Source organism: Hemiscyllium ocellatum, chromosome 12 (assembly GCF_020745735.1).
Source record: "Hemiscyllium ocellatum isolate sHemOce1 chromosome 12, sHemOce1.pat.X.cur, whole genome shotgun sequence".
NCBI lineage: Eukaryota > Metazoa > Chordata > Chondrichthyes > Orectolobiformes > Hemiscylliidae > Hemiscyllium > Hemiscyllium ocellatum.
Genome location: NC_083412.1, coordinates 57561400 through 57576062, shown reverse-complemented (window position 1 = coordinate 57576062; position 14663 = coordinate 57561400). Strand labels below are relative to the sequence as shown.

Sequence of the window (14663 nt, the reverse complement as noted above, 5' to 3'; positions counted from 1 at the left end):
GACAGGCAGCAGCGAAAAGTGGCCGAGCTGAGGCTGATAGCTAAGTTCCATACCCATAGGGAGGGCTTCAACTAGGACCTTGGATTCATGTCACACTACAGGTGACCACCATTGCACAATACATACACACGCATGCACATGCACTCCTATACACAGACATGGATATACGTATACACAGACACACGCACATTCCCACACACTCACATGCACCCCAACACAGACCTAAGAGACACTACACTGACACACAGATATACACTCTCTCACGGATACACTCAAACCCCCCCCCCCCAACACAGACAGACACGCACACACTAAGATCCACATGCACACATATAAATTTGTGGGGTTAATTTGTAGTTGTAGACTTACATTGTACTTTGCTCAAAAACTGCATAAATTCATGTAAGACTCTTATCTCACCTTTTAGATTAGAATTAGTCTAAACATTCTACACAAACAGAAAACGGGGCTAACACCTTCAACATATTGTCTAGCTGACACCAATTGTTACAGTTAATCTGAGAATGCAACTTTTTATATAAAAATGTTTTGTGATTTACACATGAAAGAAGTGAAACTACCATGGCATTTGAACAGTTGAAAGACTCTACAAACAATCAAGGTATTTTTCAATGTGTAATTTCAATTACATCACACTGTAAACTTTTGCTATAAATTCTGTGTCTTACAATTGTGTACTCCACAACCACCTGATGAAGGAGCGGCGCTCAGAAAGCTAATGCTTCCAGTTAAACCTGTTGGACTATAACCTGGCGTTGTCTGATTTTTAATTTTGTAATCCCATTAGCAGTTATTCATTGCCCCAGGGTGACCTTTACCCACTCGTTTGTCTACCAATCTGTTTACCTGTCATTTACTCCTCCCCCATCCCCTTATCCCTTCTTTTACATATCCACCAACCTTTTCCTAATCCCAGTCAGTTCTGAAGAAGAGTCCATGGACCTCAAATGTTACCACTTAATGTTACCACTGGAAACTCTTGTTTGAATTTTTACCATGGTGAAATTATAATTCAATTAAAAACCTGGAATTAAAAACCCTTATCAATTGTCAGAAAAACCTATCTGCTTATCAATGTATTTTAGGGGAGGAAAGTGTTGTCCTTACCTGGTCAGGGCTTTGTGACTTCAGACATGAAACAACGTGGTTGATTCTTAATTGCCCCTTGGGCAATTAGGGATGGGCAGTAAATGCTGGCCTATCCAGCGATGTCCATATCTCGTGAATAAATAAAGAAACATCTTCTATAACTTAGAACCTTACGGTGCAGCACAGACCCTTTGGCCCTCAATGATTCCACAGGTTGGTACAACAATCTGAAGTCCATCTGACCTATGCTATTCCATTTTCATTTATATGCCAATCTAATGGCTATTGAAATGCAGTTAAACATGACAAGTCTACTACTATTGCAGACAGTGCATTCCACATCCCTACTACTTTGAGTAAAGAAACTACCTCTAACATTTGTCCTATATCTATAATTGCTCAAATTAAAGCTATGTCCCCTCGTGCTAGTCGTCACCATCTGAGGAAAAAGGCTTTCACTGTCCATCCTATCTGCCCCTCTGATTATCTTATGTCTCAATTAAGTCATCTCTCAACCACCTCCTCTCTAATGAAAACAGCCTCCAGTCCCTCAGCCTTTCCTCATAAAACCTTCTCTCCATACTGGGCAATATCCTAGTAAATCTCCTCTTAACCCCTTTACAAAGCTTCCACATCCTTCCTATAATGCTGCGACCAGAACTGTGTGCAATTCTCCCAAGTGTGGCCACAGCGTAGCTTTGTACAGCTCATATGACCTCATGGCTCTGAAACGCAATCCCTCTACCAATAAAAGCTAACGCACCAGATGCCTTCTGAACAACCCTATCAATGTGGATGGCAACTTTCAAGGATCTATGTACATGGACACCGCGATCTTTCTTCTCATTTAACTACCAAGAATCTTACCATTAGCCCAGTACTGTTTTTTTCGGTTGCTCCTTCCAAAGTGAATCACTTCACACTTTTCTGCATTAAACTTCATTTGCCACCTCTCAGCCCAGCTCTGCAGCATATCTATGTGCCTCTGTAACTTGCAACATCCTTCAGCAGTGTCGACAATTCTACCAACCTTAGTGTCTTCTGCAAATTTTACTAGCCCATCCTTCTACGCCCTTATAAAAATGACAAAATAACAGTGGCCCCAAAACAGATCCTTGCAATACACCATTAGTAACTGAATTCCAGGGTGAATATTTCCCATCAACCACTACCTTCTCTTGTTTCAGCTAGCCAATTTCTGATCCAAACCACTAAACCACCCTCAATCCCATGCCTCTCTATTTTGTGCAATAGCCTACCACGGGGAATCTTGTCAAATGCCTTACTAAAATCCATATAGACCATATCTAACAATTTACCCTCATCCACCTGTTTGGTCACCTTTTCAAAGAACTCAATAAGGTTTGTGAGGCACCGCATATCCTTCACAAAACCATTTGACTATCCCTAATCAACTTATTCCTCTCCTAGATGATTAAAAATCCTGTCTCTTATAACCTTTTCTAACACTTTATCCACAACTGAAGTAAGGCTCACTGGTCTGTAATTACCAGGGTTGTCTCTACTCCCCTTCTTGAACAAGGGGACAAAATGCTATCCTTCAGTTTTCTGGCACTATTCCTATAGACAATGATGACATAAAAATCAGAGCCAAAGGCTCTGTAGTCTCCTCCCTGGCTTCCCAGAGAAACCTACAATAAATCCCATCCGGTCCAGGGGACTTGCCTATTTTCACACCTTTCAGAATTTCCACACTTGGTAAGAAAATTTGTTGCACTGAACTGACTGGCAAGCAACATTCAAAAGCAGATCAAGGATATCAAATCATTTTCAAAAAAATTGGAAGTCCAAAAATTTCTTCTTTAATTGAAATTTAGAAAAAGATTATTCATTCGATAGGGCAGTATTTATTGACCATCGCTGATTCAGAGCTTCAAGTGAGTGAGGGTCGTACTGGAATTGATAATCCATAGATTAGATTTCCTTATTTTCTCAGTTTCTAGTTTTGAATGCATTTTTGTGGTGAACTGAGGTTTGACTCCTCACATGAAATAAGAAAACAAGTGAGCTAACTTTCCATGAATTTATTGTTCCACATTTTTCTATGATTGTCTTTCATTTTCCTCATTTAAATATTCTTTATGCGTAAGAGCAGTGATTGTGATACAATTGTCAGAAACTACAGAGAGATTTATAACAGTTTTCACAAGTGGAGCATTAAAAAAAATTAATCTGTGATTAAATATGGCCAGCATTTATTCCCCTTCTAGTTGCACATGCAAAGGTGATGGTGAGCTGCCTTCTTGAACCGCTGCCATCCATGTCCTATAGGCAGACCCATAACGCTGTTAGGGAGGGAATGCCAGTATTTTGAACAGCAATACTGTCCTTTATTACATTGTCCTTGGTTATATCAACTCGTGGAAATTTTCGATACATGTATGAGGGAACATGTTTTTTTAAGAAAAAACCTATTTGTTTTGCAAGCAGAAAAGACAATTAAAATGCGAATAAACTGATGCAGGTATGCTTCATGGGTAAAATTAATTTGGCATTTACTAACTTCATTTATATATCTGTTTACAAGCACAAAGTCTATTTTGGGAAAATGGTGCTATACTGTTCTCCCATGATATGTTGCCCTGTTTAATTTTCCATACACCATTACTCTTCAAATGCAGAAGTCATTTGACAGCAACTCATGAGGCACTCAATACTGTATCCATAATGCTGCTGGAGCCAGGCGTGACAGATTATTAGCTTTTTAAACTGAAACCAGTAGCAAAAGAATCCATGTGTTGGTTTACAACTGCAAAGTTACAACCTTAACTGTTTTCTAAGATATGATGTTAAAGATGACAAGTTATGTATCACGAATTATCTGTACTTTGTGCAATTTATTGAAGTTTGCAACCTATTTGGTTGTTTTGACATTCTGCCAACGGCCTCAGACTACTTAGAGAAAGATATGGCAAGCAGGTTGCCTCAATCATCGGTTGATCACCCGTTGATGGTCTGCACAAACCATGTTTATTTTATTGGATGTTCTTCCTATAGCTGTTAATTTTAACACTATGTCCTGCTTGCATGCTGACATGTCTGTCTGTCCCTAGACCCCTGACATCACGACTACACGATTGCATAATTGATGTCCCCTTCACGCTTTACTTCAGCTCTAAAGAGTCATCTAGACTCAATGTTAATTTACTCTCTCTCCATAGATGCTGTCTAACCCACTGTGATCTCCAGCATTTGTTGTTTTCAGTATTTATTTTATCCCTTGCCATGTAATTACATCCAGGCCCTGGAAACAATGCTGCTGGGCAGTCTCGTGCAATGATTGCTGCAGCAGCGAGAAGGCGTGATTCAAGTCACAATGAACTGTACTACGAGGAAGCAGAACATGATCGGAGGGTGAGGAAGCGACGTGCAAGGTAATGGTAGTATCTGAATATGTCACAAACAGGCTTGATCAACATGGAAACACTTGGAAATGCATTTTAACTTTCTGTTCTGTGTAACTTAAGCGTGGAGCTTTCCTGATGGAGAATCAGTGGATTGAACAGAGTGAATTTTGATTCAGTTTAAAGGGAATGTTAATTTTAATTTGGTCTGAATGAGTAGTATTGTGATAATGGTGTGGACAGTAAGACCTTCTGGCCCAATGCATTAAATCTAAGGTGGGCAGGATTGGAAAGGTGTTTGGGCACATACTTTACTGGGTACTCATCAGATCTCTTATTTTCTGCAAGGCAGGCCCAGTGACCTAAAGTATATAATGAGTTGAATATTGATTAAATTAAAAAGGGAGAAGCATGACAACCTATACTCAGTCTACAGAACGGACCTGGAAGATAAGATTGTGCAGGGGCCTGCGCAAGAATACAGCTGTGCATAGACCATGGTAGAAATGCACAACTTGTTGCAAAATTCTTCAGGCAACTATTGCCTTCAAATTACAGAAGTTCATCAGTAGAAAATTCTGGTACTGGTCTGGAGTGAAAATGCAGGCCTAATATCTTTTTGCGGCAAGATCGATCATGCCCTTTTGCAACTCTCTGGCTCAACTGAAATTGTAGTGCAGGGTAGCTTCAGCCTAATATGGTACCTGCATTCAGAATTACAGTTCTCAAAAGAAAGAGAACTGACTTGACAATTTATCTTAGCTGAATTGTGCTGTTGTTTCATGCAGTTTCACAAACTTAGCTGCCATTTGGAGTCATGTTTCTTAACATTCAACAGAGAGACTCCTGACAATGCTCAACTCAATCTTTGTTTAAAGAAGATAAAATCATCTTCCCTGGGTGTTGGAACTAAAGGTAGTACATTTTACCCTGCCTCCATTAAACATAACTGATTTCTGTATTGAGTGGAAAGGATAGTGAGTGTGCTTTCAATCAAGTTCTTTTTGAGATTCATGAAATGACAATTTTACCCTCCACATATTTCGTACCATTCACCTTGAGAATATGGATCATTTTGGTCATTTTATCATTACTTCTGGTTAAGTTGTAACCAAGATGACCTACTTTTTTCAAAAATAATTGCCAGTTGTGGAAGGATTTAGAGCAGATTAATATTTAAATTAACCTGATTTAAATGGCCTAAAATGTTCAAAAGCATTCTACTTCCACTGCAGTGCGTTTAGCTAAAACTACGTTGCACGTAACCTAATTGTTTCGTACCATACTTGCTATTAGACAGTTCATAGCTGTTTTAACCACCTGATGATTGAACCTGACGTTTAGATTGTAATTTCTAATGTGACATAGTCAATTTTCATTCTGTTACTTTTCACTCAAAGGAATAAAGCATGGACATAATCAATATTTTCACAGGAAAGTTCAGAAAATTGATGATTACTACTTTCTGTTTGTTTTGTGTTTTTTCAGGTTAGTGGTAGCAGTTGAAGAGGCTTTTACTCACATTAGGCGGCTTCAGGATGATGAGCAACAGAAAGCTCCTGGAGAGGTGATGGATCCTTTAAATGCAGCACAGTCCATCTTCCCTTCAATGGCGAGAGCATTACAAAAGTATCTCCGTACCACCAGACAGCAACACTACCATACCATGGAGAGCATCCTGCAACACCTGGCATTCTGTGTTACTAACAACATGACTCCAAAGGTATTGCTCACACTGTTATCTAAGGTACCACTGCAAATAATAGCTGATCCAAACAAGTCTGCAAACCAGAAAAACGTGCTTGTAATGCAAATCCCTCATCGGACTTGATAATTTTGCCAAAATGTAAATTGCTAAGACTGTATAATTTTAAATGGAGAAGCTTGCAAGCTAGACATTCACTGTTGAAACTACCTAATGGAATCTGCTAACTACCCATCAAAAATGGCTTTCCAGCTGTAACTCGACTGTATGGTGGAAGTTAATACTCAAAGTGGAAAGTCTGGTTCTTGACTGCGATTTAGGTCAGTAAAAGGAATGAAGGAGGGAAAAGAAAACAAAAACATGTAGGAGTAGACCTTTTGTGGATGCCCTGCTATTCATGATGATCATGGCTGAACATCTAAATCAGTCCCTCTTCCTGCTTTCTCCCCATACACTTTTCTCCCTTTAGCTCTAAGAACTACATCAGATATCTCTTGAAAATAATCAATGTTTTGGTTTCAAGCACATTTTGTGGCAGAGCATTCTACAGACTCATCACTCACTGGATGAAGAAATTTCTCCTTATTTCAGCCCTAAATGGCCTACCTTCTTAGACTGTGACCCCTGGTTACAAACTCCCAGTCAATGGAACATCCTTTCTGCATTTATCCTGTCTAGTCCTGTTCGAATTTTATGTTTCCATGAGATTCCCCCTCATGTTTATAAACTTCAGCAAATACAATTCTAATTGATCGAGTCTTTGTTCATGCATCAGTCTTGCAACCCAGGAATCAGTTTGGCAAAGATTTGTTGAGCTCCTTCCATAGCTAGAACATTCTTCCTCTGAAAAGGAGATAAAAACTGCACACAATACTCCAGGTGTAGTCTCATGAAAGTCTTGTTTAATTGCAACAAGATATCCCTGCTCCTGTACTGATATCTTCTTGCTGTGAAGGCTAATTATTTGTTGTCTTCACTGCATTTTGCACCTGTATGCTTACTTTCAGCGATTGGTGTACAAAGACACCCAGGTTTCATTCCTTCTTCCCCTTTCCAATATATTCCCATTCAGATGATAATCTGCCTTTCTATTTTTGACACCAAAGGACACCACCTCACAGCACCAGGGACCAGGTTCAGTTCCAACCTTGGGAGACTATCTGTTTGGAGTTTGCGCATTCTCCCTGTGTCTGCATGGATTTTCTCTAGATGCTCCGGTTTCCTCCCACAGTCCAAAAATGTACAGGTTGGATGGTTGACTGTGTTAATTGGCCCGTAGTGTCCAGAGTTATGTAGGTTAGGTGGATTTGAATAATGGTAAATAGAGTTATTGGGATAGGGTGGGGCTGGGTTGGTGCAGGCTGAATGGATCAAATGACCTCTTTTATGCACTGTAAGAGTTCTATGTCAGTACACCAACCCCAATCCCATGTCTCTTAATTTTATATATTAATCTCTTCTGTGAAACCTTATCAAAAGACTTCTGAGAGTCTGAGTAAACCACATCCATGGCTCCCTCACATCAACCTAATAGTTTCATCCTGAGAAAGTTCCAATGGATTTGTCAGGCATAGTTTCCCTTTCAAAAATCCATGCTGACATGTCCGATCCTGCCTCTGTTTTCCAAGTACTCTTATCAGATCTTTTGCAATTAACTGTAGCATTTTTCATACTACCAGTGTCAGGCTAGCTATTCTATAATTCACTGTTTTCTCTCCTACTACCTCTGATTTAAATAATGGATTTACAGTAGCTAAACTCCAGTCCATGGGAGCTACTCCAGAGTCTATAGCATCTTGCAAAATGATCACCAATGCATCTGGTATTTGTGGGGTCACTTAGAGTCCTAGAGATAGGAAACAAACCCTTCAGCCCAACTCGTCCATGCCAACCTGATATCCTAAATTAATCTAGTCCCATTTGCCAGCACTTAGCCTATATCCCTGTAAACCCGTCCTATTCAAATACCCATCCAGATGCCTTTTAAATGTTCTAATTGTACCGGCTTCCACCAGTTCCTGTAACAGCTTATTTCATACAAACGCAATCCTCTGCGTGAAAAAGTTGCCCTTGTTAAATGTCCTGCAATGTAGCATATTGGGTCCTAGGGATTTACCAGCCTTTAATCCCATCAATTTCCTCTAACATCTTTTCCCTACTTATACTGATTTCCTTCAGTTACTCCCTCTCGCTGGACCCTGTGTTCCCCAACATTGTCGGTTTATTTAGGTCTCCTTTGTGAAGACAGAACCCAAAAATCATATTTAATTTGGTCTGCATCTCTTTGTTTCCATTGTAACTTTCCATGCAAGCTTATCCTACTCTCTTTTCTCCCTCTTAATCAATCTCTTTATCCTCCTTTGCTGAAATCTAAACTGCTCCAAATCCTCAGGTCTGTTAGTTTTCTTTTGCCAATTTGTATGGCACTTCCTTAGACCTAATATTATCCCTAATTTCCCTACTTAGCCACAGTTAGGCCACCTCTGCTGTTTTATTTTTGTGCCAGACAGAAATGAACAATTGTCATAGTTCCTCCAAGCTTTCTTAAACTGTTTGCTGTTACCTTTCCACTGTGGTCCCTTAAGTAATGTTCCCCCAATTTAGCACACCAAGCTTGCCCCGCATACAATCATAGTTTATTTTATCTAGATTCAAGACCCTGGTGTCAGAATTAAAAGTGTCATCTTGATGTTACTGAAGAATTCTGTTACGTTATGGTCATTGTTCCCCAATGTCCCTTGTGCGATTAGATTGCCAATTATTCCTTCCACAATGTTGGAAAGTCTGTGATGGCCTCTTCACTGGTTGGTTCCTCAGCATATTGATCCAGAAAACCATTTTGTACACATGTCAAGAACTCTTTCTCTATTCCATTGTTGCTGATTTTGATTTGCCCAATCTGTATACAGATTAATGTCATCCATAATTACAGCTGTACCATTATTGCTTGCCCCTCTAATTTCCTGTTTAGTATGTTCTTAACATTACATGGGCAGTTTGGGTGTATATACAACTTAACACTATCATTTTCTGCAAGGTAGTATTTCTACCCATACAGGTTTCACTTCACTGGGGCTAATGTCCTTCCTTGCTTTTGCGGTATTTATTCATACCAGCAATGCTACACCACCTCATTTTTCTTTTGGTCTGCTCATCCCTGGTCATTCTGCAGCCATGTCTGTGTAATCCCAGCTAGATGTTTATATCTGTTTGCTTATCTGAATTGTCCATTTTTATTGAAATATCTGTGTATAGGGGAATTTCTCATTGAAGGTCACAATACTCAAATATTATGTACTTAAATATATGAAACAGGTTACATTAAAGCATTATGGAATTAACATGTATCCTCAAATTAAATTCCTAACCATAAGCTTTAAATTAAGATTTATTTTTATTTTTGAACCTCTATTTTAATGTTTGAATGAGATTTTTAAAGCCTAGAAAGTTACCAAAACTAAAGAATTAATTGGAATTTACTTTGTGAACTATGTAAAAGTCTTTTTCAGATGTTCTACATTTTGCTAATCATTCCACTTCTCCTGTAATTAATTACTTTTGTAATGAAGTTTTATTTTAGTCTATTTTAAACTATCTCCTTCCCTCTGTGATATTCTTTTATAGGCCTTTTTGGAGCGTTATCTGAACCCAGGACCTACCCTTCAGTATGATAAGAACAGATGGTTGGCCAGTCAGTGGACATTGAGTAGCGAAGAGGCTGTGACCAATGGCTTGAAGGACGGCTTGGTTTTCACTCTGAAATGTCTTGACTTCAGCCTGATAGTGGTCGTGAAAAAAATCCCTTTCATCAAACTCTCTGAGGAGTTCATTGATCCAAAATCTCACAAGTTTGTGCTGCGTCTTCAGTCTGAGACATCAGTATAAACTCCTCATGCCAAGGACGAACATGGCACATCAGTCAGATAATCCAACTGCACTTTGGATGGGGAAGGGTTTTATATTTTGACCATGTTTAGATTTCTTTTCCTAAATACTGGAGACCTAAACTTGTATAAATCTTCAAGAAAAGGTACTCCACCTATCATGTGCTTGCCTCTTTTACCCTAATTGGGAACTGTATCAGCCTACTTCCAGATACCAGCATTATAGCAATGGACCTCTAGAAACTGAACATTTTCTGTTTTGAGAGAAATGCACTGTCTTTCTATTTGTTTCTAGAGACTCAGTTCTTTGTATGTAGACCATCTTGCCCTCTGGAGAAAGTTCTTTGGAAGCTCTATGTGTGCGTGTGTTTCTCAAGATTTGGGCTTTCATTTGAAGAGACTGGTGACACTGGCTATTGATGGTGATTTCTAGAAAACTTTCTGCAAATGAAGATGTAGATAAATCCCATCTTTCCAGTACTAGTGTTCTAGAAAACCAGCTTTTCCCAGGCTATATGCTTGGAAGATGTGGTTCACAAATGTAGACTTGCACAGTGTAAGCATTGTTACAATATAGATAGTGTTTATCCAGTATGTGGAGTTTATGTAGATGTATTACCTTAGGCAGGTAATGTAAAGATAGGGAAGAAATTCCCCCTCACCATTCCCCCCACCCGCCAAAAAAAACTAACACTAAATTGGAAATGGTCTCAGTTACATCATCTTGAGGGCTTGGGAAGTGCTTGAATAAAGAAACACTTAAGATGTGTTTAGGACATTAGAGCACATTTGTACAGCAAAGAATGACCATTAGGTTGATATTTTTTGGTTTTTTTTACTCATGCACACTAAAATCAGTAACATGTATTTCTGAAAGGTTCAGGCATGTAAAATACTCCATATTTCCATCTTGTTTAATATCCTGGGATCTGCCCAGTAGAAACTGCATTCTTTAACTGAGGACTGTGTATCCATTTCCTTCACATTTTTACCTCTTGTAGTGCAATGCAAAATGTGCCTTGCTGGCTCATCTGTTGCCTGCAATGCACTGCACTCCCACTTAAGGAATTTTTATACAAAAATATTTGCTGTCAGAATTCTGAAAAATAATTTACTTTTTTTTACTTTTTTTAAACGGTTGTGGCCTTTGAATCTTCTATTTTATTTTTTAACAGAACTTGTTTTAAGCAATTTTTTAATTGACATCTTGTAAAGAATGTTTTATCCAATCAGGAGCAGAGTACAGTATTTGTCCAATGTACATATCAGACCGTGCCGAGCAACCTTCTAAATACAAACTTGGTTGCATCAGAAATATGTTTGGCTTGTTTTTACCCAAAGCTAAATCCTCTATGGCAATGAATTTACTAATTGATCTTACAGCATCATTTGATTTCTATTGTTTAATTTCAGTGTCTTTTAATTTACCTACAGGTTAATTGATCCAGAAAAAGGTTTTTCTTATTGATTGATGTGCCATGTCAGGACATCTTTCTCTGTCTCCTTGGTCAGTTTGCTTTAATAATTTTTAATTGCTGACTCATTCGTACATCAGTGCAATGCCAAGCACACAAGACTGGCAACTAGTAGCTTGAGGTATAAAGTTGTCTCCTTGAAAATGTTGAGGCTGCCTGTCATTTGATTGATCTGGACTATGAATGGTGCAACATGTAAAAGCTAAATACAGTCTTTTAACTTTTAGTCTGATGTTAATTCATGCTTCTATTATCTACTCAGTTGCTAAGTAGTTTTGAGGTGACCATAAAGAAGTTCAAGGCAGCTTAAGTACATTTCACAATCCTAACTTGCACATAAGGAGTGAAAATGTAGGACAAAGTGAGTCGTGGGAGGGGGTTGAAGGGGGAGGGGGGGGTGTGGTGGTTCTGTGGACGGAGGAGTAGAAGTGAACTGGTTAACTGGCTTACAAAGTTCACAATGTCTTTTTACACGATTGACTAGAATGTAATTACATTGAATGTGCATGGGACCAGAAGATCTCTGGAGGAGCTAGGCACAGTGACATTGAAATAGGTACAGATTGAACTTGGAGCAGAAAAATAAAACTTGCCTGTCAGGTATAGCCTTAAAGGATTCTTGCATCATCTTCTGTTCCCACTAGTGGGAACAATATGACTGGAACAATATTTGCACACACAGGCTCATCAATTTTAAATACATAAGTTAATTGCTAAGTCAAGAGAGTCTGTTCTGTTACAAGACAGGTGGTAATTGCATTTCTTTACGCATCATCTCTGCGATAGGGTTAACTACCTCAAATTTCATGTAGCATTCCTCCGAACATACTGTTGATTAAATCAGTCTTGTACTTATCACTTGAAATGTAACCACAAAAAGCAAATGCACACTGGTTAAACATTTCCTGGAAAAACACTGCGGGTCCAAAAGCTTAATTGAATAGGTTTTTTAATTGTGTGCTTTTCAAGTAAATAAACCTCTACTAGGGTCAGACGTGTGATATGAGATAAAAATGCTCTAGTTCTGCTGGAAAGTTGCAGGAACTACATAACATTAACTATCTTGAGACTCTCAGGTATGTCTCAGAGCACTGAGAAATCCAGAGGAGTACAGAACAACCTTAATTATCCAAACGAAACGAGGAGTATTTTGTTCGGATAACTGATTGTTTGGATAATGGATAACATTTTTTACAGGATCTTGAGATCATCTTCGGATAATCCAAAATTCAGATAATTGACATTCGGATAACCGAGGTTGTTCTGTATTTCACTCTGAAGAAACACAATCTGCTTTGGACAGTCTCTGATACCTGTGTCGCTGTTCGTTCTTTAATTTCCTGTTGCCATTCAATAAGGTTATACCTGATCCGATTTTCCATTCCGACATATCCCCAATAATCTTTCAGTCCCTGAGAATTCAAGAGTGTTACTTACTCAAACCACTGTACCATTGCCAAAGATCGTCCTATGACATTCCATCTTGTGAATTAATGGGGAAATAGGTCATAATTAAATCTTTATCACTTTCCTGTGAAAAGAAATAAACAGAATACTTAATGGAAACACCAGCTGTAATTTGTTAAACCATAATCTCAATCTTGGTATTTCCTTGAGAATAATGCTCTTATTTTCAGTAGGTTTTTACCGGCTGTAGAAGAGGTTGACAGATTACAGAGCAAAACCATTTAAGTGTTGCATTCTGTAGCATCAAAGCAACTAGAATCTGCTGTATATACAGTTCTGTATTCTGTTTATCTGCATGGATTAGAATGTTTGTGCACTAAGAAGCTGGCCTCCTTGATTAACAGAAATATCACTGCAAATGTTTATTTGTGTTATGCAACATTGAATTTAAAATGCAACATATAAACATTATCATCATTGTAAAGCAAAAAAAATTGGAAGCAAGATCCTACAGGATTTTGACATCCAAATTCATTGCTGTAAGATTGATTGGTAAACTCACGTGAGATTTCTAGTCTTGTGAAAGTGTTATTGAAGTGTCACTATGTAACTACTGTACACACCTAATTTTATACAGGAATTGATTTATAAATGATTTCTATTGATTATCCTTGTAACAGAGCCAAGGACTAACCACCAGCTTCTGCACCTTGTACGGAAAAGAATTTGTGAATTTTAGGGTCATTATTTGGAGTTACTGAGTTTTTAAATCTACTTCAATTGAATAGGTGCATGATAGACACTAACAATTGCGTGTGTGTATGTAGCCTTAGTAATTTATTTCTTTTTGAAATCATTCTCTAAATTTTACATTTTTGTAACAAACTGCAAAATGTTATTTCCACATCAGGTTTTGTACATGGAGTCTCCTGAAAAAATAAAGAGGAAAACTAGAGTTGACCTGATTCTGTTTGTCAGTAATGTTCTTTTATTAGTTTTCTGGATATTGGCTACTTTGAGTATCACCTCACGGATATCAGCTGCAGCCTATGCCACTGGCCTTGTGGTCATGTAAGGTAGTAAAAAGTTGGGCATCTGATTCAATCTGTTCATTTCATGTTTACGTCAAATTTGTTAGCATATTTAAAACATACCTTTTGTTTCCTGGAATATTACCAGCTCTGCCCTTGACTTATCTGTAACCAGTACAATCTTTATTCATGCTTTTGCCACCTCCATATCTGTCTGCTGTACAATGAATATGTGTACATCAAAAGTGGAATTAATACGGTGGAGCATTAGAGTTCCAAATCATTGAGATAGAATGCTGCATTGGAGGTCTACTCTGATACCTAATTGATCAAGTTTAGAAACACATGTTTTGGGGTATTGTCAAGGCCAGAGTAATGGGGCAAGTAAAGAAATAAAAAGTGACTAGAACACAGAAGTGTTGACATTGAAGGTTGTGATCTTTCATCATTTGGTTGTTTCAGATTTCCAGCATCTATAGTAATTTGCTTTTAGATATGCTCAGATGAGCTGTGAACGGCAGGATACTGAATACCTGCTACCTGAAATCAAAGGGAGTAAGAGAAGGAAAAGGAGCACAGTTTACAATTCTTATTTTTGTCTCGTGGGATGTGAATACTTGGTCAGTATTTTTTGCTCATCCCTAATTGACCAGTTAATAGTCAACCTCAACACTGTGGGTTTGGAG

The 14663-nt window shown here is 38.4% G+C and overlaps 1 protein-coding gene across 2 annotated transcripts in view; it reads left to right on the top strand.

Moving 5' to 3' along the window:
* The window catches only part of LOC132821068 (vang-like protein 1), a 58127-nt gene extending 44216 nt beyond the window's left edge, over window positions 1-13911 (top strand). For both annotated transcript variants that reach the window (XM_060833583.1, XM_060833584.1), the window contains 3 exons: window positions 4373-4505; window positions 5964-6198; window positions 9805-13911. In XM_060833583.1, the coding sequence (XP_060689566.1) occupies window positions 4373-4505; window positions 5964-6198; window positions 9805-10065 (629 nt within the window). In that variant the 3' untranslated portion in view covers window positions 10066-13911. The remainder of the gene's footprint in view (window positions 1-4372; window positions 4506-5963; window positions 6199-9804) is intronic.
* Window positions 13912-14663: the final 752 nt, after the last annotated feature.